General features: G+C 48.7%; 1 protein-coding gene and 1 pseudogene across 1 annotated transcript; both read right to left on the bottom strand.

Moving 5' to 3' along the window:
• Positions 1 to 82: 82 nt before the first annotated feature.
• Positions 83 to 7,258, bottom strand: LOC117856318 (3-ketoacyl-CoA synthase 6-like; annotated as a pseudogene).
• A 9,285-nt stretch (positions 7,259 to 16,543) lies between these two features.
• On the bottom strand, positions 16,544 to 21,968 carry LOC117857969 (probable RNA-dependent RNA polymerase SHL2). Its single transcript, XM_034740913.2, has 2 exons — positions 19,106 to 21,968; positions 16,544 to 17,784 (listed from the first exon to the last, which is right to left on the bottom strand). Exons 1-2 carry the CDS (start codon positions 21,869 to 21,871, stop codon positions 16,915 to 16,917), a joined length of 3,636 nt encoding a protein of 1,211 aa, XP_034596804.1. The 5' UTR covers positions 21,872 to 21,968; the 3' UTR covers positions 16,544 to 16,914.
• Positions 21,969 to 25,218: the final 3,250 nt, after the last annotated feature.

The following is a 25,218-nucleotide window of genomic DNA, read 5'->3' on the forward strand; positions in this document are numbered from 1 at the left end:
GAATTTAGAAATGCACAAAGACAAGTAGTTCAATGCCTCTCAATTTTATTATTTTTTTGGATATAGTATTAACTTAGTGGAGAGGCCCCTCGAGTCTTTTGGGCCCATTTTGGGGATAAAATCTCGACATGAGGCCTATGAGCATATTATACCACGACAGAACACTTTCTAAACGTTTAAAAAGAATCTAGGCATAATCTTCGTAGAGAGAAAAATCAAGACAATATGGATAGAGATAATTATGATAGTTCCAAGATATATGGTTAAATTTTAGAAAGTTTGACAGGATCCGCTACAGTACATGAATAGAGTACATTTAAACTTTGACTATCCTCACCCTGGCATTCTGTTCCTTGTAGATCATCCACAAGGTGAGGATAGTAAAGGAATCGAAAGCCTTAGCAAGACGCATAGAATTGAACCGCCAATCCGCAAAGCTGGAAGCATTTGGTTGAGGACTTGAGGAGCGATATCCAGCAGAGTGCAGACCACAACTCACCAAGGATGCAAAATCTGCACCAAACATGCCTGCTGAACGAGCAGCCTTCGATCAAAAACCATCGATAGTTTCAACTTCCTGACCGCATAGCGCACAGTTATCATGGTCCTACAGGTTGTGCCTACGGAGGCGGTCCGCAGTCCATCACAGGATTTTGAGTGGAATTGAACAATGAAGAAAGCCTTGCATGCATACCAGTATACCATGCACAGTTCTTGTGATCAGGCGGACCGACCATCGCGAAATAAACTTGCCACCCTCGTCACTGAGACATACCATCTGCAACCTCTTCCAAACTTTGAAGCTACTATGCACTCAAAATCCAGAGATAGCTGCGATCTGACTTCCCACCAGCTGCAGTATCATCGAGTGCGACCAACAAGACGCACCGGGTAGCGGTGGATGCAGTCCGCCCATGAGCCGTCGGCCTCGCTCGGCGCGGCTCGACACACTCCCACGCGACGCTGGTGCACTCGAATCCGCCGCCGAAGGAGATCATCCACACCCGGTCGCGCTTCCTCATCCGGTCCTTGGCCTCGATGTACACCAGCTCGTACATCACCGAGCTGCTCGACGTGTACCCGAACCGGTGCAGCGTCATCCGTGACGCCTCCACGTCCCCGTCCGAGAGTCCGATACCGCGCTGCACCGCGTCCACCACCCCCAGCGCGGCGGCGTGGACGCAAAAGTGCTCGATCGCCCTGCGGAAGTTTAGTTGGTAAGTGCCTCCCACACGCCGGCCCAGGATCCTCCGAGCGGCGGCGGACAGTGCGAGCAGGAGCAGCTCCGATGCCGGGAGGACGCGGGTGTCAGAGATCGCCGGTGAGACGTTGTCGACCACAACGCCGGCGAGCTCACAAACGCACACAAACTCACGCGAACTGGAGCACTATGAACTCAAGAACTCGATCTCATTTGTGCTGCTCAAACTGCGCAGCTTTTTCAGGACTCTTCATTCATGTATATAGGCAAAACGGTTACAACTAAGTAGAGTCATTGACCCCGACATGCGCGGCACGCCCGTGCCATCCCAGACGCCTGGTTCGTGCCGCACGACGCGCTCCCTCGCGAACAGAGCGCGAGTCCGAGCTCAAATACGCGCACAGCTCAACAAAACAACCATGCGCAGATAACTGAACCAACAGAAGACACTGGCTAAGCACAAGAATTATTCAACAAATCTCCTCCTAAGTCTTGTGCAATAATCTACTTGCAGTCATGAAGGCCGATCTTGGTACTGAGCTCCAGAAACTTACTCTTGCAAAGTGGCTTTGTCAGAACATCACCCAGTTGCTCATCAGTTCTAATGAAACTCACCTCAATCTGCCCATTGTGTGCATACTCTCGATCTTATGAAACCTTGTATCGATATGTTTGCTCCGATCATGATGCACAGGATTCTTGACTAAAGAAATTGTGGATTTGTTGTCCACCCTGAGCACCGGCCTGCTCACCACTGAATCCAAGATCTCAGCTAACAGCCGTGCTAACCAAACACCCTGACAGGAAGCTGTTGCAGCAGCAATATACTCAGCTTCACAACTTAACAATGCTACAACCTTTTGCTTTGCTGACTGCCAACTGATAGGACTTTCACCAAGGAAGAAGATGACTCCAGTAGTGCTCTTTCGGCTATCAACATCTCCAGCTAGATCACTGTCACTAAAGCCCAAAAGTACAAGTTGATCTCCCTTCTTCCTTCTATACATGAGCCCCCAATCTCTAGTCCCAGCAATGTATCTCAGAATGTGTTTTATTGCTGCCAGATGGTCTTCATGTGGCTCCTCCATAAACCTGCTTGCATACTCGACTGAAAATGCTAAATCAGGTTGAGTATTCACCAAATATCTCAGGCTTCCAACTAAGCTTCTGTACTCAGTAGCATCAACTCGAGGACTGTCACTTTTCCTGCTCAACTTGAGTTTTGCTTGCATAGGAATTTCACATGTATTGCACTCCTCCATGCCAGCCTTCTCAAGAATTTTCTTTGCATAACTCCCTTGAGACAGAGTGATTCCCTCCACGCCCTGCTTCACTTCAATGCCCAGATAATAGGTGAGTAATCCTAGATCACTCATCTTGAAAATCTCTGTCATTTGTGCCTTGAACTTCTTGATGCTGTTGTCACTGACCGTTGTGATAATCAGATCATCCGCATAGACCCCAACTACCAGTCTCCCAGTACCAGCACCCCGACAGTAAATAGCATGATCAAATGGACATTTCTTAAACCCCAGAACACCCAGCTTATCATCTAACTTTTGATTCCAGGCACGAGGAGCTTGATGTAAACCATACAGAGCTTTGTGCAGTTTATATACCTTGTGTTCTTGGCCTGCTTGAGCAAACCCCGGCGCTTGCTCCACGAACACTTCCTCCTAAAGGTTGCCGTTCAAGAACGCCATCTTGACATCCATATGGTGGACTTCCCACCCTTCCTGTGCCGCCAATGCCAACAGTAGCCTCACAGCCTCCATACGCGCCACTGGAGCAAATACCTCATCATAGTCGATGCCTCGACGCTACGCGTATCCCTTGACGACGAGTCACACCTTGTGCCTCACCACCGCGCCGTGCTTGTCCTTCTTGACCTTGAACACCCACTTGAGGCCAATGGTGCGCCGGCCTTGGGGTAGATCAGTGAGTGTCCAAGTGTGGTTCTCTTCGATGGATCGTAGCTCCTCCTCCATCGCCCGCCTCTAACACGCCTCCTTTTTCGCCTGTGCCAGAGATGCCAGCTCCTCTGCGCTCATGGCATACAAGCGCTCGTCCCCAAGATCACGGATAGCATAACCTGGAGGTGATCCAGGTCCCACGACGTCATCCACCGCACGGAATCGCAGCGCACCCAAGAAATGTGGAGGCGTGACGAACTGAACTCCAACAGGCGTCGCGGCCAGCGTGCTCGGGCTGCTCTGCCAGGCTGGTGTCGCGGTGGGGGTTGTCGCAGCCGGCGTGCCCGGGCCACCCTGCCATGTTGGTGTTGCGACAGGGGGCGTTCCCGGCGTTCCAGCTTCCTCACTCGACGTCACCTCCTGATCGTCAGGTACACGGCCGATGGTGAACTCGATGGTGACGCTATCGTCGACGTTCCCAGCCTCCGTGCCTTGGGACCAATCCCACTGATCCTCCTCATCGAAGATCATGTCCCTCGTGATGTGGACGCGACGCTGCCGATGAAGATCATCTTGTGGCCGTGATCCTCCAGCTTCTTGAGGTGTGGCGCCGTGTGGGTCTTCAGGTGATGGACCGCCGGCTTCTTCCTATACCAGGCTTCGAACGGAGCCATTCCTTCCACGCTCTTCGTCGGTAGCGGTTCAGGATGTATACGGCAGCGTTCACCGCCTCACCCCAGAACCAGCCCGGCAAGCCCTTCGCCTTGAGCATGCTCCGCGCCGCTGCCACCATTGTGCCGTTCCGGCGCTTGACGATGCCGTTTTGCTGAGGACTGTAGGGGGGCAGTGAGCTGCCGTCGAACCCCCCCTGCTGCACAGTACTCTGCAAACTCAATCGAGGTGAATTCGCCACCCCGATCGGTCCTCAGCGCTCCCAGCTTCAACCTGGACTCGCCTTCAGCCCGTGCCTAGAACTCTTTGATTGCTTCCGCCGCCCAATCCTTCGATGGCAGCATCGTCAGCCACATAAAATAGCTGCGATCATCCACCAGCAGCAGGAAATAGTTGTTCCTACTTGGTGTAGCCGGCGTGATGGGCCCACATAAATCACCGTGCACCAGCTCCAGAGGTGGCTGCGCGCGGTACTTGGTCTGCTCTAGGAACGGGGTGCGCTTCTGCTTTCCGGCGAGGCACGCTTCACACAGGCGATCCACCTCATCGATTGACGGCAATCCTCGTATGAGCTCCTCTTGGGCCATCTTACGCAGCGCAGCCATGTTCACGTGGCCGAGCCACACATGCCACCGCCACGCCTCCTCCTTGCTGCACGTCACCAGGCAGACCGGCTGTGCAATGTCGATGTTGAGCACATAGAGCCGATTTGCTGCGCGCGCGACCTTAGCAAGCAGCTTGCTTCCTGGCTCGCGGATCCTCATCACGCCATCGTTGATGTTGATCTTGTAGCCCACCTCGTCGAGTTGCCCGACGCTCATGATGTTCGTCGTGAGCTGGGGAATGAAGCAGACACCGCGGAATGAACGCTGCTCGCCGTTCTTGCACTAGAAGATGACCGTGCCGCAGCCTTCGATCCACGCCACTGAGTCGTCACCGAAACGGACCGTGCCGCAGACCGCCGTGTCAAGCTCTGCGAATGCCACGCGAGAACTCGACATATGGTTCGTGGTCCCCATGTCGAGGACCCACGACTCTACCCCCCGCTCCTCCTCTTCGGCCTCTAGGTGCACGAGGGCCTTCTGGTCCCGCAGGTGGACGGCGACCTTCGAATCAGCTCCTCCCGATCCAGATCTCCCTTGTGTGGGATCTGAGATTCCCAGCCGCGTCAGCTCGTCGGTGCTGCAGCGAGCCGTCGATGAGGCCGGCCTCCGCACCGGGGGCGCGCTCCAGGCCCCGGCGAGAGCAGCCCCCCGCTGCTATGCGGACAGAGCTCCCGGCGACGGTGCCCCCACGACAGAAATGGTAACCTCCATTGACTTCACGAGCAGCAGGGAGGCCTCCTCTTCTTCTTGTTGCACAACGTGGGCCTCCTGCCTCTTGGGCCTCGTAGGACACTCCCGGGCCCAATGGCCTGTCTTCCCACATCTCCTGCATTGATCCTTACCGATCTTGCTAACGGAGTTGGCCCACCCAGTTGACGAAGATGATCCGCAGTCGCTACCTCGCCCTCTTCCACGTCCACGCCTGGAGCCTCGGCGCGCTGAGCTCCCGCCCGTGCCGCCGCTGGGCTGACGCTCACCTTCCCGCTACCTCCGACGGGCATCCCAAGCCTCCTCTGTGAGATACAGTTTGCCGTTGTGTTGCAGCGTTGGTGGCGGCCCCTCGAATGACTCCTCCGCTGCCTTGAGCCGCCCGGTGAGGTCCGCCACTATGAGAGTGGAGGTGTCTAGGAGCGTGCGGATCACGAGCACGATCTGCTTGAACCGTGACGGCACATTTCGCAGCATCTTTTCCACCACCCGGGTCTCCTCCACCTCCTCGCCAAGAGTTACGAGGGTGGCCTGCATGCCCGTCAGGCGCAACGCGTAGTCCTCCACTGTTTCGCCATCCTTGAACGTCGCAAGGTCGAACTCGCGCTGTAGCTGCCGCACGGTGTTTGATGCACTCGTCGCCAATGCGCATGGTGGCGATGGTGCCCCACGCCTGCTTCGCCGTATCCTTGTCAGCCATCGCCGTCGCCATCTCTGGTGGCATGGCGAAACAAAGCGTGTCGAGGGCCATCATATCTTCCTGCAGCTCGACGTTGCCAACGTCGATCGCCCACCACAGCGCCCTGGCTTTGAGCTTCACTTTCATGAGACGTGCCCAATCGGAGTAGTTTGTCTTGGTGAGGACGGGGTAGATGGTCCCGGCCCCCACCTCACAAACGATTCGCTGGATCGTGGCGCCACCGTCCTTGGCTCCGCTCCCGCCCGGGTTGTCCTGCTGGTCTTCCTTCTTCTTGTCTCCAGGACTCTTCATTCATGTATATAGGCAAAACGGTTACAACTAAGTGGAGTCATGGACCCCAACATGCGTGGCACGCCCGTCGGTGCATGCCATCCCAGACGCCTGGTTCGTGTCGCACGACGTGCTCCCTCGCGAACAGAGCGCAACTCAGAGCTCAAATACGCGCACAACCCAACAAAACAGCCATGCACAAGAATTATTCAACAGCGGGGCACGAATGCCACGATGTTTGCCCTGATCTTCTCACCGGCGACGGCAAAGAAGTCTCTGTCGACCTTTACCCTGATGTTGCCCTCGTCGTCGTCCTCCTGGAACACGCTGCGTTCTCAGCGGCCGAGCAGGTACGAACGACGCAACGGAGCCGGAACCGCGCGCCGGTCGCGGAGGTGGACATGAGCATCGCCGCCACTCATGCGGAACGTGCAGTTCGCGGCCAGCATCGAGCGGTCGGCGCCCACGTAGTGGACTAGTGGTTCGAGGAGAGGATCTCCGTTGACATGACCAGCGCACGCGCCACGCGGCATGGCGCGGAGGAGGCTCTCCGCGAGCCCTACCGCGATGAGCCCCGCATTACACCCATCCCGGAGAGGTTGGTGCTCCGCACGTCGCTGCGTATGGCATACCTGTTAACGATCATGTTCGAGAGCGCCAGCTCTGGTGCACACATGCTGCAGCAGATGATCACCGCGTCGACGTCCCCGGGCCTTGTTGCCGTCTTGGCGAGCAGGGCGTCCACGGCGGAGAAGACGACGAGCTCGGCCTCCTTGCGTGCCGCATGAAGGCTCTTGTCGGGCGGGACGTAGCGGAGGGAGGGGGGCACGGAGGTCTCCTCCCCGAGGCCTGACCGCTCCAGCATGCCCGCCGTGAAGGAGTCGACGGCAGCAGTGCGGTCTTCGTCAAGTGCACCGTGCAGGAGGTGCGTGTGCTCAAGGAACATGGCCGAGGGGGCACGGCAGGAGGGCACGGTGCGGAAGCAGGCGTACTCCACGAGGTACACCACGCGACGAGGACGGCGCACGATGTACATGTACAGGGTCGCCACCGCGGCCAGCAACAAGAACAAGTGCATGGGGCAAGCTCCGGCCTCTAGGAGGAACGTGACAACGATGGCGGGCAGGCTGCCAATGGTAACCCAGCTGGTGGCTTCAATCAGGCAGCTGAGGTGCGCCGAAGATCCCATGGCGCGCGTCCGCCGGTTGATGTCGATCCAGTCACGTCAAATCTGTGCTGCTTACCACTGGCGAGAGTGGCAAGGTTTCATGGTGGGAGAATTTAAAGGCCGTCGTCGCTTGAACCTTGATGCTGGAGGTCGTCCGTCATAATAAATGCGCACCAGTCCCGCATCTATTCTTCTATATTATAAAGCTCCTGGACACCCTCAGCCTCAAGCCATGTGCGGCTGGCCCCTCCTGTGCCGCGTGCCGCATCAACCGCTTCGCCCATGCCGTTTCACTCCGCCCGGCCGAGCAGCCCCGGCCTGTTGATACTTTGATAGCACGCGCTGCTCTGCTACCTAAGCAGCACAGTGCGGGTCCATTTGGGTTTGCCGCTCCTCCGGCCGAGTAGTGCGGGGTGTTTCCACAGGATTGCCGCACCGCACCGCTTTGCCCGCTAGACGGCGCTGAACCACTTTGCCCGGGCGGGCCGCACCTTGTCTTTCCGTCCGGCCATGCTGCAACGTCCCCCATTGGCAGCCCGCGCCCACGGATATAGATGTCCACTCGGGCTGCCCGGCCTCGCCCGGCAAGGCCCGTTGGTTTTCATGCTGAGCCTGGCCCGTCACGACGCCAATGTCGTGCCATGCCGGCTCACGGGCTGCACCGACGGTCCAAGCACGGATCCGCAATGGCTTTTCCATGCCAGGCCGACCCGTAAGCACGGCCGGCTTCGGGCCACCGCGTGGCACGGCAGGCTCCCCCACCGCCGCCGCTCCCTGCACCCCCTCGCCGCTGCCACCACTACTCCCCGTTGCTGGCCACCCGTGCGCTCCCGCCGCTACTCCCCGCGGCCAACCCCACACTGCCACGAAGGAGAAGGACGTGGCGGCGTGCGGCGGGGGTAGGGGCTAGGGGGCGATGAGGCCACAGGGAGGGGAGGCGGAGGGCTAGAGGTCAGAGGAGAGGTGGAGGTCGGAGAGGAAGGGAAGGAGGTGGCAGCGGAGGGAAGGAGGTGGCGGCGGTGGAGGAGAGGAAGGGGAGGAGGTGGCTGCGGAGGGAAGGAGGTAGTGGCGCCGGCGGTAGAGGGGAGGAGGTGGAGTGGTGCCGGCAGTGGAGAGGAGGGGGTAGCGGCGCCGGCGCTGGAGGGGAGGAGTGGATAGGAGGGGGTAGCGGCGCTGGCGCCGAAGGGGAGGAGAGGCGGGGCGGCGGCGGTGCGGGAGGGGAGGAGAAGGGGGACGGCGGTGGCGTCGTGGAGGAAAGGTGGGGTGGCGAAGGGGCAGGTAGTGGAGCGGAGGGGCAACGTTAGTCTGGGAGAGATGCGCAACAGCTAAAAGGCAGGTGGCGACGGGGGAGGGAGGAGGGGTAGTAGTGGCTAGGATTTAGATTTAGTTTTATATGGGGTGAAGGTAATGAGCCAATACGAGTCTGCATCCTAAAATCATGCTGGGCCGGGCCGTCTGTCGTGCTAGGGTGATGGTCCACACCAGGCACCAGTGGCGGAGGGAGGGGGGCAGGGGGGCTTGGCACCCCCTGACCCTGTCGGGCACCACCCATCAGCAGTGGCTGTGGCACCCCTTGTGGCCTGGCCGCCTAGCCTCCTGCACCTAATATTAGACTATCAGTCTGTCATGGTGGCCTGAGGGACGGTTGGAGTTGGAAGCTGCTGCTGGAGATTTTTAGGCCTGGCTGGGCACTGGCCCAATTAAAAAATAGGTCTTTATTCCTGCCGCCGAATGCCAATACCGAGTCGCCCCTCGTCCAGTCGCCCCCTCCGTTCGTGACTTCTGTTCGTTTTCCTGCCGCCGCTGCCGCTAGTTAAAAAAAGACGAGGAATCAATCAAAGGATTCAAGGATGAGGCCAGCCATGCGCTGATGCGTAGCAGGCAGCAGTGTCTCCTGGACTTGTGGTTCGTTTGCGCAGCTTGTTTTCTCTTACTTTTATTTTTCTAGGCTATAAATCTTAGGGATTTTTTATTTATGTGTTTCATGATGCATGTACAGTCGTACAGATGATTAATATGAAGAAGAGAAAGACTATCAATAGTTTTTTTAAGCCGATTGGCTCAAGTGCTCCTGATCTAGAAGGGGAAACTCATAATGATCATGTACAAAATCCTAATAATCAGAGTAATGTTGCTGCTACCGCTGAACCAATCGAAGCCGAGGTTGCCGAGCATCCACCAGTTATTGCTACTAGATTTTAGAGAGACCCTGGTAAACGTGTTCAAATATTGGAATTGTCAGCGGGTCAACAAGATGAAGCTCGAAGATTTTATATTTCAGAGGGTCCATATCAGCCTGTGTTGGTAGAGTACCCACTCAGTGAATTAGCTCATCGTCGTCGATTTCAGAGTAACTGGTTCAAGCAATTTACTTGGCTAGAATATTCACCTCATACAAATCGTGCTTACTGTCTACCATGTTTTTTATTTTCCAAGAAGCCAATTGGGAAAGTTGGAGTAGATACATGCATAGTAAAGGGGTTTCAGAATTGGAAGAAACTTAATTGCGGAAATGAATGTTCTTTTCTAATATAAATATGGGAGATGCCGGCTCAGCCCACAATTATTCTGTTCGGTGTTTTAATAATCTTAAGAACACAATGGCTCAAATTGACAATGTGATTGTTAAGCAAAAAGAGATAATGGTTGCAAAAGGAAGACGAAGGCTTGCAACTACGATTGATTGCATTAGGTAATAAGATCAAATTCTCATATCTTACATTTCAAGGTTGTCCCTTTAGAGGTCATGATGAATCTCCAGATTCAATAAATAGGGGTAACTTTATTGAAATGGTCAAGCTTTTGGCTTCCTATAACACGGAGGTTAATAAGGTTGTTTTGGAAAATGCTCCTAAAAATGCAAAATACACTTCACCTGATGTCCAAAAGGAAATTCTAAGCATACTTGCTCGAAAAGTGCAGAAATCAATTAGAGAAGAAATTGGCAATAGCAAATTTTGCATAATGGTTGATGAAGCTCGAGATGAGTCCAAAAAAGAGCAAATGGCGATATTCCTCCGATTTGTCAACAAGGAAGGCCTTATAAAGGAGCGTTTCCTTGATCTGATCCATGTTAGTGATACTAAAGCTTGGACACTTAAAGAGTCAATTTGTGCTATCCTCTCAGCTAATGGCCTAAGCATACAAGATATAAGAGGTCAAGGTTACGATGGGACCAGTAACATGAGAGGGGAGTGGAACGGATTGAAAGCTCTAATTCTCAATAAGTGCCCATATGCATATTATATTCATTGCATGGCTCATCAGCTTCAGTTGGCCCTTGTAGCAGCACCAAGGGAGGTACATGAGGTACACAATTTTTTTCAGCATGCAAATTTCATCATAAATGTTGTTAGTGCTTCTCCTAAGCGCAACGATGAGTTGCTAGCAAAACAAGCAGAGAAAATTGCCCATGAAATTGAATTGGGAGAGCTTGACACAAGGCGAGGGGCAAATCAGATTTCCTCCCTACAAAGGCCAGGGGACACTAGATGGAGTTCCCACTATAGGTCTATTCTAAGGTTAAAGAAGATGTCTGGTGCCACAGTTTCAGTCCTACGCAACATTGCTAATGATCGTTCAGTTTCAAAGTATTCTCGGGGAGATGCCAGTGGTGCCTTACGAATCATTGTCACATTTGATTTTGTATTTATTCTACTCCTAATGGAAAAGATTATGAATATCACTGATGTATTGTGCCAGACATTCCAAAAGAAGAGCATTGATATCTTAAATGCGGTGGATTCTGTTTCTACCAAAAAAGTGTTGCTTGGTGAGTTGCGAGATAATGGTTGGGAACCTCTTCTTGAGGAGGTCAAATTATTTTGTGGAAAGCACAAGATTGATATTCTGGATCTGAGTAAGAAGTATGTTTTCCCCCCAAATTATTTATTCTTTTGTTAAATTGTACTTGTTCATCAATCAATCCATATCTTCCCATTTGCAGGTATGTTGATGTGACTAAATCTCGAAACAAGAACGACAACACCACAACCTTTCACCATTACAAAGTAGATGTGTTTAATGTTGCAATTGATCAACAACTAGTAGAGTTAGAAGATCGATTCAGTTCTCAAGCGACAGAGCTTTTGTCCCTTTGTGCTTCTTTGGATCCTAGGCTGGACACATTCAACATAGACAATATATGCACTCTGGTGGAAAAATATTATCCTGCTGATTTCTCAAGTCAAGAAAGAGCTCAGTTAGAGTGTCAGTTGCCACATTTTCAAATTGATGTATGCAACAGTCCAGAACTAAAGGAATTATCAACACTTGCTGATCTAACAAGTGGACTATTTAAAACATGAAAATAGTCATCTTATCCTATGGTGGACAGGTTATTAAGATTAGTATTAACTCTTCCAGTATCAACTGCAACCACCGAAAGATGCTTTTCAGCTATGAAACTTGCGAAGACACGTCTCAGATGTACAATGGGAGATGGATTTCTGCGAGATTGTTTGGTAATTTATATTGAGAAGGAATTGGCTGCATCAATCAGTACCGATGATATTATTATAGCATACGATCTTGCTGCTAGTCGAAGAGCTAAATTTAAATTGATAGATATGTAATTTTATTTTGGTTAAGACTTATGAAACATGCTATTATTATATCATTATATGTGACTAAAATCAGCTCACATGGCTATCGGTTCTACATTACTTTGTCCATTGCCCCCCCTACCTCAAATCCTGGCTCCGCCCCTGCCAGGCACGAGCTACCAGGCTGGGCTAGCACGGGTCTAAAGATCTTCATGCCGGGCCGAGCTACGTTCGGGCAAAAAAAGGACTTCGTGTTCGGCTAACGGGCCACGGGCTGCATGAACATATGTACCCACGGATCCGCTGCCCACTGTCGGGTCTCCGCCCATGGTGTACCTCATCGGCGGCGTGCGATGGCCGTGCCCCGAGCCACCTCCCCTGGCGGAGCAGCGGTGAGCGATGCGAGCTCCTGGGATGTGACTACTGACGAAGAAGAACAACGGCGTAAAGAGAGAGAAAGGAAGAAGAAATGGAAACGAGATGGTCCGTGCGAAAGAGATAGGACTAGGAAGTGGGTCCCACCACGAGAATGAGAAGAAAAGGTTGACGACAACTTATCTGTGAGCCACGTAAGCAGTAAGCTATAGCTAATAAAAAAAAATACGGTAACGCTAAGCTGAAGACGTCCAGACGCTTCAGGAAATATCAGACGTGGTCCCACCTCTTGATTATAAAAAAAAAGAAATCCAACTTATCCTCTCACCCATCTACTCCCACATCACCGTTCATTCTTCTCTCCGCCTGTCTCTCTTCCGTGCGTGCGTCTGGTGTCTCCACTGAGATTCCTCCCCCAAATCAAGTGACCAGTGCGTGATGGATGAGACGGAGGGCAACGAGGTGGTGGAAGGGGATGAGGTAGCGGAGGGCGGAAGCTTGGACGGAGATGTCGGTGCCCGTGCTCGACGGCGGCGGGGATGGAGATGCTCATGGCTGTGCTCGGCGGTGGCGGGGACGGAGATGCCGACATCCGTGCTCGGCAGCGGTTGCGAAGAAGATCGCTATTGGTGCGATGCCGCGCTCCCCTTTCCCCGACACAGGGACCTCCCATGTGCTTCCTCCCTCCATCCTTCTTCATTAGGAACAACTCGCGGGGGAGCCGAAGTTAGCGCCGGGCAAATTCCATCTTCCACATGTTGCATGTCCAGTTCCCCATGACCGGGTAAGGCGTCATTAGTGATGTTGCAGTAACTAAATCATGATGTTGTGCTTATTGTTTCTCCATGTTGCAACATGAGATGTTTGGATGTTACAATATTTGAGATTTTTGGATGTTGTAATTGATGATTCTCATGTTGCAGAAAGTGAGTTTTGATGTTGATGTTACTTATTTTGGGTGTTGCAGCCTATGAGTTTGAAGGTTGTATCAATTTTTTCAGTGTTGCGCCAAGAGAATTCAGATCTTGGGATTGCCTTTCTGTAATGTTGCAGTCGGTGAGTTTGGATGTTGGTTTTTTTCATGTTGCAGCAAGTGATTTTCATGTTGGGATTACTTTAGTTTCATGTTGCAGTCGGTCAATCTGGATGTTGTGGTCGGTCAATCTGGATGTTGCATTGTTAGTCTCCTAATTTTCTGCAGCAACAAGAGATGACTTCTAGTAGTGAGAATCATGAAGGACATGTGACATGTACCAACTGATTTTGCTGCTGGACAGGGGCACGATTTGACTCACATGCGCGCAAAAAAGGGGTGGGGGGTTTCGATGATGCTGTTGCGTGCGACATGAGTTATTGGTGGGTCTCAATCCAACGGTCACTGCGCCTATTATTTAACAGACATAGCAGCATCCGATGCTAGCGTCCGGATCGGACGTCCGGGCGCTAGCAGCTCCGTAAAAAAATATTAGCAGTACAACGATGCCAGATTTGAATCAAAATATAACCTTTTTCATGAGAAATAAAAATATAACCTTATTAAACATTAGATTAGAACTATCATCGCTCATGTGCTAAAATATATTATCCTGTATTAATTATGGTAATATTTAAATCCTTTACAAATTATGTTTGCAAACCGTGGAACTAGATTTGAGGTGCTTGGTTTGAGTAATCAACTCATCTACTCCCTCCGTCCCAAATTGTAAGTCATTCCAAGAATCTTGAAGAGTCAAAGCATCTCAAGTTTGACCAAAATTATAGAGAAAAATATAAAGATTTATGACATCAAATAGATATACTATGAAAATATAATTAATAAAGAATCTAATGATATAGGTAACATCATAAATGTTATTATATTATCATATAAATTTGGTCAAACTTGAGATATTTTGACTCTCCAAGATTCTTGGAATGACTTACAATTTGGAACGGAGGGAGTAGATGGAACGGTCAATAATCAAAACAGATTATGTACTTCAGTACTTCCATAATTATATGTCAACAATTTTCATATAACGAGTCAGGTGTTGTCAAATCAAATAGTTCTATTTTCCCATGAAATAAAAAAAATGAGAGGTATGATGATGATATCTCATCTTATTCTTAAAAAAATGAAACACCCCATTAGTATATATTTGTATTTCATGTCATCCCAAGATTTTGCAGACTAGTTGTGTCGATATTCATGCAACAACGAAGGTGGTTTACAGCTGTTTCCTTTTGAAAATTTATAGCTGTGTTATATGTTAAATTCACTTTAAAATATATAGTAAAGGTACGTAGTTGTGTTGCTAATACTGTGTAATTTTTTGGAAAAGTCAATTTTACTGCCCTCACCAATCCACTTTGTCAGCTTACTTGCTAGCCTTAAAATAGCGCATCTCCAATAACACCATTTGGCTGGAGAAGGATATCCATTGATATTTATATGGTACTAAAGGACATTGACTTGTTGTTAGATAAGTTGAGATATGATCATAGTCAGATATGAAGATACTGGGCAATTAATCCCCCATAATGTATGCCAGATCATAGACTGATACCTTTGTGGTAGAGTTCTCATGGGAGTCATCATAGACTCTAATGGTTACTTCCACACATCATTCCGAAGCATCATATAAAAACATATGACTTCGTTGAGTGATCAATTATGATTCCATTGAATCATAGCCATTATCTATCAAGATAATGGTGCTTGTATTGCTTGGATGCAAACAGGTTATGTGTGAACAATATCACTATATTGTGCACAAAATGGTTTATCCTCATGTATTGTTGTAATACATTTGAGGAATAACCAGATTGCAAATTAAACATGCAAGTACTTTGCAAGTTTATTCACGAAGTCTCTACCAACTCTCACACTTCAAAAGTGTTTGTAGAGTTGGTATGTGATGACTTTGAGGTTTGCAAGATTTAGGGGGAGTCTCTTCATGAATTATAACCTATTCATGCATCATATTGTAGTCTTTTCTTTTTATGAGTTTTCCTCTCAAGGTTTCTCGTATAAAAGCTTTTAATGAGGCAATATCAATACAAGAATATATGTCATATCTTCTATTTTCCCCACCGAAATTTTTATAGGAGGTATCCAAGATATATCATGTCATATCTCTTCTCCCTTGAAAAGGGTTTTGAGAGGATATCAAAGACATGCATTGCTCTGTTAACTTTTATGGGTTTGTGATTGAGCAATAACCACATATGCCATATCATTTTCTTCTTATTTTTCCCACTAGGTTTTGAAGGAGTTTTAGTGGCATATCCATATGTATATTCCTCATATCTTCCCACATGATTTTTGGAGGAATTAACCAATACATTGATCTCATTGATGGAGTTGAACAAGGGGGAGTGTTGTGAACCATTTATTGGTGATCAACACCAGTAACTATCATTGGTGGTTACTCACCGAAAGGGCCACACATCCTTTCACCATGACCATTCATCCTGTATATATATATATATGTACAAACAGATCAATGCAATACACAGATGTTTCACTCTTGTCATTTGTGTCTCCCATTTACATTAGCACAAATCTACTCTTAACCGTACTACCGACAATGTCCTCAGTCGTGAAGTAATCGTTGCATTGCTTTCACAATTTTTCTCATGTCCTCTGAACGTAAGCATGCCACATGAACCCGCACCTCGACATCATGACACATGCTGGGAATATATAAGTTTCACGGGCAAAAAAAGACTGGCATCAACTAACTTGAGAGGGTAATAAGGACTTCTCCACGAAACGAATAGCGCGCACACTCAATTTCTTTTTATATGACACACGTATTTCGATATTCAAACTACATCATCTTTGACTAGGCTAAAAGTTTTTGGATTGTGAGATATAAATATTAGTACAATAGGATTCATATTTGAAAGTACTTTCATGTCATATCTGTATGGTCATAAATTGTGCCATATATAAGTCTTGCAGACCATAACATGTCAAATTATGCCTTCAGTTTTAAAATGGAGGGATTATTTCTTAGCAAGCTAGCCTACTCGAGCCGCAGAATGAATTTAACATCTGGCAGTATTCTTGAGGAGGGTATATCGAGTCTTTTTGAGGAGGGTATATCGAGTTCTTGCTATTGGGCATTTTCAATTCTGTCGTCTGTCGATATCGAGTCTCTTTGTATGCCCTTTTAGCCAGGTGACCATGATATCTGCGACTACATGCAGCTATGGGCTGTGTCAAGCCAAGGCATTTTACAACGTTAAGAGATTGGCCTAGGCTCCAACGGCTAGGCAGGCTAATATACGAGAGGTGCATAGCCGTACCAAAAGATTCGGCTGCAAACTGCAAATACAGCTGCGCTAACCCTGAATTCAGACGGGAATAATTTCACATATGATGGCTTTTGGACAACCATAATTCAAATCAGAAACCATACTAGAACCACGTTCAGGGGCCCATAAAGCCATAACTGATCACATGAAACCAACGACAGCTAATCTGCCAGTAATTCACCTAGCAAGTAGTCTTCGGCTGCTGGCAGAAGATACACGCTAGAATCACGAAGGATAGTACTCCACTACAAGTGTACACTTCAGCAGGGGCAAGGAGGAATTTAACAGGGCTACACAAACATTCCTGGTACTAAGAGAGTTTGAAGAAATCCAACAGATACATTATGAAACCCAGATAACCGACTATAACGGACGCATGCTTTAATGGCATGGCAAAAAAGGCAGAGTGGTCTTGCTTTAGCGCTGCAGGGAGCTTCACGCGAACAGCTTTGCAGTCTACATGCTCTCAGAAATGTAGGCAGCAAGTCTCTCGACAGGTCTTTGGCTGTTGGACCTCACTTCTCCTTGGCACCTTATCTTTATCCGCGCCAGGTAATCCACTGCGATCCATGCAAAGCTGAGCCGCGCCGGCATTTCCTCGCAGTCTGGCCCAAGCATTTCCCTTGACTTCTGGACCCATTTGGGGTGGTAGGTAACCTGGTACCATGCGGAGGCCTTCATCTCATACACCCGATTTTTCTCATCCTCAGATATCTCAGTTTCGTCTGTCTCAATGCTTTCAAAAGTACTACGGAGCTCCTTCCGGAGAGCAGAGTATGAGTTCTTCAACCTCTCCTTTATATCCCCCTGCTTCCTGCTACTGTATTTGGGAAGCGACCATATGTGCTCCGTCACAAGCTCTGCTTCAGTACGGACACCGTATTGATTGAGCAGTGCATTCAGCTGCGCTTCATATGAGCACTTGCACAGCCAAGCACTTGAGAGAAAATCTGTCGCACCAGGAACTTCCATATCTGTGTCATATGGAAGATCATTTAAAGTGCAAGTTTCTTCTGGAACCAGATCACTGCTGGAGGCTTCTTGGATTGACCGATAAAGCCTTCCAAGGATCTTATCTGATTTATAGGTGATCGCCTCATCCTTTTGCATAAAGTCGGGATATAATTTTGGTCGAAGGGATGGCGGCATTGACACAATTTTGCCTGTCTTGGGGAAGTCCACAGCAGTTGCTGCTAGCTCTGCCAACTGAATGCACTTCTCGTCCATTGCTCCATACTCACTTGTGTCAGCATGAACAACATGAGCATTGCTTATTGGACCAAGTTTCTCATTTACCATGTTCTTCAAGAAGAAATCAACAATATCCTGTTAAAATTACAAGAGCTTATTAATAAATTGTAGTAAAACAAGTAATATTCATATACAAGCCAAGGTAGAAGCTATTTGCAAATACCAGGTGAAATAAAGATGCACTTCATAATTTGTGTATATTAGCTACATGCATCGAATCAAATGTAAGCATTCACCAAGGTTAATTTTCAAAAGAAAAGAACAGCTAATTGATGATGAACTGAAAAGTAATTTGTGCCTGTTAGGCCATTCTATAAGCAAATATAAGCCACGAACTAATGATTAGGAGTTCTTGACTTTAATTTTAACTGATGAAAACAACCTGGTTGCTGGCATCAGGGATTACACCAAATGAAGCAAACAAAGTATCGATCTACAGCTGCTATACCGGAAATTTGGTAAGCTAAAATGTTTGATTGTAATATATAGCTATACTCATCCAAGAATCAAATAAAATAATACTGAAATCCAGCTGAACATATTAGGCTTGCAGGATCCATGGTCTGGATCAAATCCAGCTAAATGTTTGATTGCGCCCTATAGCTATAATCATCCAAGAATCAAAGAAAATAACACTGAAATCCAGCTCAACATCTTAGGCTTGCAAGCTCCATAATCTGGACCATCAGAATTTGTCAAGCCTTTAGCCCCTACCTAATACACACAGAACAGTAAGCACTCCTTCCAGTCAAAAACAAGTGACCTTTTGGAACCAAACTATTTTTAACTTGGATCAATAATATCGTTGATATTTATGAAGTTCCTGCAGATTACACGTGTATTCTGTGCTACATTAAAAAGAAAGGTTAAAGCTACATGTAAAGCACATTAACTACAACAATTGTTATAGTAAGAATAACAAGTTTGATCTTGCATGATGCATACTAAGACGAGACAATAATTACAGAGCATACAAACAAACTCATGCAACTATCTATTGCCCAGTACATGAGAGTCAGTCAGTGAAAAGCTGATATATAAGTGATGGCAGCTGACTGGGTTGTCCCTAAACAAATGTAGATAAATCTAATGTCATCTGATAGATTCATAATCAAATGGCAGACAATATAACCAAATAAAGACATATAGGTCAAGAGCTTTAGGGTTTCCCATGCCAGTCAAGACAAGCATGGAATTAGTAGGAAAGAATAAAATCCCTGATTCAGGGTGGAAACTAAGGTACAATTTTGATGACTGTTTATGCTCAAGTACGGTAGGGACTGTTTCAGTATGAACGCTAACATGTCAATCAGAAATTATTTAAGGGAAGACATCCAAACATTGAACAAATATTTAAGGGAAGAAATGCCTAAATGTCAATAATAGTTTAGCTTACATGTTGAGATACTTGGCGTGGCAGCTGTTTTGCTTCAGCTGGGGTGTAGTCCATAGGGTTCCAGCTCTTTTTGCCTGGCGGTATAAGCTTTTCATCCCATGTCACAAAGTAGAGATCCCCATCAAGATCACTCCCAGATGCTTCATTGGCGTGTGGCCTCTCACCTTTCTTTGGGAAGACCAAGCAATCAACAAGGTGATGCAGTTCAGGCACATCAACAGCTTCAAGGATCCGGACATCCCCTGGATGAAGGCACGGGTTCTTTGCCATTACAACAGTACCAACAATGGTCTCTGCATTTTTGTTTGCTGAGGAACATTTTGGTCCGTGCTTCACCAGAAAATTATTGAGCATTGGAGAGGAGGCCTGAATAAAGCATTGCCCCTGTTCAAGGATCCCAAGTTCATCAAGGCAGCCCATCAACCACCTTCCCTTTGGCACAAAAATCCTTGTTTTCTCCAAAAGACCCAATAGCTGTGAAGACCTTATAGCCAAGAGCATTGCTTTCAGGTGCGGTTCAGTTCCAGGTGAAAAGCCAGCACTCAACATCAGTGCCGCGGTGTTTCCTTGCTCAGCACAAGAGGTGGTTACAACATCAAAAGCGACATCAGTGTCCGACAAAATATTGTTGAGATTAGATAGCATGGCTTCCTGCATTTGTGAAAAGATAGCATCCGGGACATTCAAGGAGGACAGTAATGTAATAATCTGGCGGTTTAAGAATCCTGGCTGAAACTTTGTCCATGAGACCACCTCTAACACAGTGTGGGTAGACTCAAACTTGTGCATGCTTGGCCTCAGGGAAAGTCGTATACCATCATTTTCTCCTTGCCAGACAGCTATAACGCCCTTGAACCCTGCATACCTAATCTGGTAAGCGGATGGGGGATTATCTGTCAGTTGCAGCGTCTTAGCAACTTCCATTGCAAGGTCTGGCGTAATCTTGCCAATTCCATCAGAGAAAACATACCCATTGCGTTCAACATCCTCAAGACACTCATTGACCTCATCTGGCTGCATCACTACCGTTGCATATGTAGATGAGAAGCACTGCCCCATCCGAGCAGCATGCTTTGCTACATTCTTACTTGTGAACCGCCCCATCCATTTCCTTATGCTTTCTACTGTTCTTGTTCTGTCCTCTGCGAAGAACCAAGCCGACCTATCCCTCAGCTGGTTCGATGAAAATGCAAGAAATGAGTACTTCCTGCCGCACATGTGAAAACCCTCTGTCAAAAACGTTTTAACACGCTTGTACACTGTTGTCTTATGCTGGAATGAGTTTGACATCAAATCCTTGACGATTTGCGCTGCAGAGAAATTCAGCACATTACTATTCAGTTGCTGCATCCCCTCATCCATAAAAGTTACCCTCAAGAACCTGTCAGCCACTTCACGATAATGCCTGATAACACGGTTAGAGCGCTCCACTTCTGGTGGCAGACAATAAGCCCTGGTGGGTGTGATCACCAGCCTCCTCACTTCTGAGTTTTCATGCCCAATCTTGTTGCGAAGAAGTTTGGGGTTCCTGGCAACCCTATCCTGCAGATTCTTCAGCCTCCGACATGCATCAAACACTGGAAATTTGTCCCCCCAAAATTCTCTCAATGCAGCCACGTTCACCTCATCCTCTCTTCTCTGGAGCAAACCAAAGAACTCAGGCGTGAGGTGGTGTTGAGTTATCACTCCCTTGTGCACCAGCGCATTCACGAGGAACAGCACCGGAAATTTGAGCCCCTCCGCGTGCTGCATGCAGAAGAATAAGTCCTGCATTCGCTCCCCAAATTCAGGCTCATCACGCACCGAGAGCCCCCGCCTTGATCCCCACCCGCCACCACACTCCACGATTTCCACCCTCCTCTCCCTCATGTACGCCAGCGCGTGTTCCATCTTTGGCCAGAACCGCCTCGGGAATGTGACCCTGTACACCCCGCATCGCCCGATTGCGCCGCTGGGGGTGATGTCGGTGGTCCGTATCCACGGGTCGTCATCGTCGAGAAGGTCGAACGGCACGGACTCGTGGATGTCATCATCCGCCGTGCGGTAGAAGACGAGAGGCGTGGAGGACAACCGGAGCAGCAGCGAGCTGTCGAGCTGGAACGTCCTGACCTCTGCGACGTCGCGGACGGGGAACTCGAGCTTGATGTCGCAGCGCATAACCACGGCGGCCTGGCGGTACTCCTGATACGCGAAGGCGGTGTCGCGGGTAAAGACGAACCGGCAGGTCCCGTCGAAGGGGTCGACGGAGAACTCGAGCCCGGCGTCCGGCCCGCGCCAGGCGGCGAAGAAGGAGTCGGGGGCCGGGAGATCCCCGACCTCGAGCCGCGAGTCGGTGAAACGGAATGGCTTGACATTGCGGCGGCGGGAGGCGCGGAGGGAGCTGTCCGGGGCGGAGGCGGCCCGGAGGGGCTTCCGGCCGAGGATGAGCTCCGACCGCCCCGCGGCGTCGGCGGCGCGGCGCGCGGCCTCCGGGCGCGCGAAGTGAACGAAGGCGTGCGGGGGCACGCGGTCGTACTGCGGCGGCTGCCCGGCGGCGCCGGCGGCGGGGGTGACCGCGGGGAGGAGGAAGTCGGGGTAGGCGTCCGGCGGAGTCCAGGAGGTCTTGACGCGGCATCGCCAAACCTGGCCCACCTCGGATTCGAGGAAGTCGGCGAGGTCGCGCGCCGTGACGGTGGCGTCGAAGCCGCCCAGGCTGACCTGCGTGATCACCAGGTCGCCCGCGCGCGGCGCCGGTGGCGGGGCGGCCGCGCCCCGCAGCGATCCCATGGAAGGCGGTTGCCGCGGCCGGGTTCGGTGGGCGCCGGAGGGGAACAATTTGTTTTGGGGTTTTTTTGGGGCCTTGATTTGGTGCTGATCAAATGAAATTCGAAGGGGTTTAACGGGTTTTGAGGGACGAGACGGGTGGGTGCAAACGCGAAGCGCGTGTTGGTCGGTCACATAGGTGGCGTTGGAGAAGATTGAAGATTGCCGCTGGAGTTGCAGGGTGCTCAACATCGTTTGAGACTTTCTCGTGAAGTTAGGGATTATTTAACCACATTTATCGCTCATTACACAATATACCGGTTCGTTTCTAATTTTTCTATCCATTCCTGTCGCCGTTTCCTTCCTCTACCTCGGCCGCTTCGCCCTTCGCCTGGCCGGGGAGTGCTGCCTCCACCTGCTTTGGCTGCCACGACTGCACCGTCGGCTCCTGCCAGGCCACGCCACCCCTAGCCTGGCCGGGTGCCACCATCTCCACCCGCCACCGTGGCCCCCCACGGCCGCGCCTTGGAGCTCCGGGATGCGATGGCGGCGATGGCCCCAAGGGGTGCGTCCCCGGCCCGGAAGCTCCGGGACGGGACGGAAAGAGGTACGCTGCCACGAGCTAACGCGCGATCCTAGAACTCAGGCGAGATGCGCCGCTCAGGCCGCCCCAGCCCTGCGGCTCGGGGCCCACCGCACCGCCGCCCTCATCCCGCAAAGCGCAGCTCGAGGCTCGCCGGAGGGGAGGGGGAGAGAGCAGGGAAGGAAGAGTGCCGGTGGCGCGACAGACGGGGTGAGGTCGGGCAGCGTGGAATCGGGGGAGTGCGGCCGTGTCTACTGCGGCGTTGGCCGTCGCGGAGTTCAAGCTCGGCGACCCCAGCTGCTTCTGCGGCTGCTCCGGCAGTACCTATCGTTGAGGCCACCACCCCAATCGCATCCCGCCGCCACCGATTGAGGTCCACAAACTCCTGTTGACCTCCTTCCCATCACGGTGTACGGGCGGATAGCAGGGTGGCGCTAAAGTTGGCCTATGTTGGTAAAGGAGAGAGGAGACAAATAAAAGGAGACTGACACGCAGGTCCTATTTTCAAGTGTATAATAGATTTTTCACAATAAAACATCCTGTTTTTGAGCTCGATCCGTGCTTCTTGCCAAACATGTGGATAACTCCAATATTTTTTTGAAGTTGGTCAAGTGGAGCTGAGGTGAAGTGGAGTATATAATAGACTTTTCACAAAAAGACATCCTGTTTTTGAGCTGGATCCGTGCTTCTTACCAAACATGTGGATAACTCTAATATTTTTCTAGAGTTGGTCAAGTGGAGCTGAGGTGAAGTGGAGCGGGTGGAGTGGAGCTAAAAAATTTGAAGTGGAGTGCTACCAAACACACCCTTAATTTCTCTCTTTTTTTTCAGTCATTTATTGTTTTTACTCAAAGAAGTAAATACATGTGGCAGAAAAAGAGGCGGTAAAGGTTGATTGCACTGTGGGCTTTGATACCAGTAGTCGTGAACCTGGAGCAGGCAAAGTTAACAAGAAGGTGTTAACGTTAAAGCCACCTTTTTATTATTTCTATTTTTTAACAATCAAAGATCAAATCATAAACGTTTAGATCGGATCCTTTCCATTAATTTTTATAGGACTTTTGTTTTGCCATGTGCCATCTCACGTGGCTCCACCTGACTACCTCTTCATTAACATCTTTGTTTGATTCACGGGATTAAAGTTCAGTGCCTGTCATATCAAATATTTAGATAAATATTAAATATAGTTTAATTACAAAACCAATTGTATAAATGAAGATTAATTCGCGAGATGAATCTATTAAGCCTAATTAGTTCATGATTTGACCACGTGATGCTATAGTAAATATGTGCTAATCATGAATTAATTATGCTTAATAGATTCATCTTGCGAATTAGTCACGGTTTATGCAATTAGTTTTATAATTAGTTCACACTTAGTCGTTCTAATTGGTATCAAATATCCGATGTGGGCCGAACAAAAATTTTATCCATGTATCAAACACCCCACGCTTGCCTCACTCCCACACTAACTACTCTGATTATTTGTCGCACCTTCTGTTGTCTGCTAGTTGTCTTCCTTTACTTGTAGCCCAGTGACATCACAATCATTCCTCTTGTAAATTCCCGCTACAACCGAGGCCAATTCTCTTATCGTTATACCATTGAATTGATCAACCATAAACACTCATGCCTAAACCCATCGTGCAATTTTGATCGCTTTTAAAATTGGCTCACTTGAGATGCAAATTTGGTGACAAAAAATAATCTATTTGAAATCTAACTAAAATTGAGCTTACATACACTCGAACGATACTCTCCATACACTCGAATGATACTCTCCATATTCTCATGCAACCCTAACTTCTAACCTCAATCTAAACCTTGCGGACAAACATCAAGCATTGTCTCCATCTTTTAGGAAGTGAGTCTAGTTCAACTGATTAGAGTGGGAGATGTGGTCGTACACTCTGACCACCCAGGTTCGAGGCTCCTATAACTCGAATTTAATAACTCAAATTTAATTTAGGTGCCTATTTCTTCTTAATGAAAAATTACCTAGCTCCTCCTAGGTTAATCTAAGTTGTCTCCATCTTTTAAGCTAATTGAAAGAAAAAAATTCTGTAACCTCGTATATCTAGACATCTAAGGTAACTACTCATTGTTTAAAATTTCAACCCCAATATGTACTTATTAATAAATCATTTTCCTTAGAAAAGGTATAAATAGTAGTGGGACGTGAAAGTATGGTCTTAAAGTTAGAATATGGACCCTCAAATTAAAATTTAATTTTTTCCCATTTTCTTAAAAAGCTATAAATAGTAGTGGGACGCCGAAAGCATGGTCTCGAAGTAAGAATCTGGATCCTTACATTAAAATTTTAAATTTCTTCACTCTGTACGCTCTAGGTTCAGTTGTGCACCCAGATTCTCACTTAAAGTGAACTATTTTAGAAGTTTAAGGACTCATATCCTAGACTTGATTTTCTCTAAACTAAACTAAGGAGCCAAGAGCCGAAGAAAAAATAGCTTCACCTCATTCACTCATCGCAGAGAATCACTCTCCTTAAAATTTAATCAAGAGAACCGTAGAGGATCACTTTCAATTACAAAAACAATTTCTCTAAAAGAATCACTTCATAAAATTACAAAAATCGCTTCTCTAAAAGAATCACCTCCTTCATAAAATCAGAAGCACGATAAGCGCCATCAACTTGCCCTAAAGACAATAAGAATGCACCTTTGTGAAACTCTAACCAAAATTCAAGAGAATAAGTTTGTAACATTTCTGCCCCATCAATAAGTGCAGTCAACATGAAGACCACCAGCATTTAAATGAAACTTGAATG

Source organism: Setaria viridis, chromosome 5 (assembly GCF_005286985.2).
Source record: "Setaria viridis chromosome 5, Setaria_viridis_v4.0, whole genome shotgun sequence".
NCBI classification, from domain to species: Eukaryota; Viridiplantae; Streptophyta; class Magnoliopsida; order Poales; family Poaceae; genus Setaria; species Setaria viridis.

Excerpts from the sequence above, each read along its gene's own strand:
- LOC117857969 (XM_034740913.2), bottom strand. The coding sequence starts at position 21,871 with ATGGGATCGCTGCGGGGCGCGGCCGCCCCGCCACCGGCGCCGCGCGCG. Across the intron at positions 17,785-19,105 it reads CACGCCAAGTATCTCAACAT|GATATTGTTGATTTCTTCTT; the intron begins GTAAGCTAAACT and ends TAATTTTAACAG.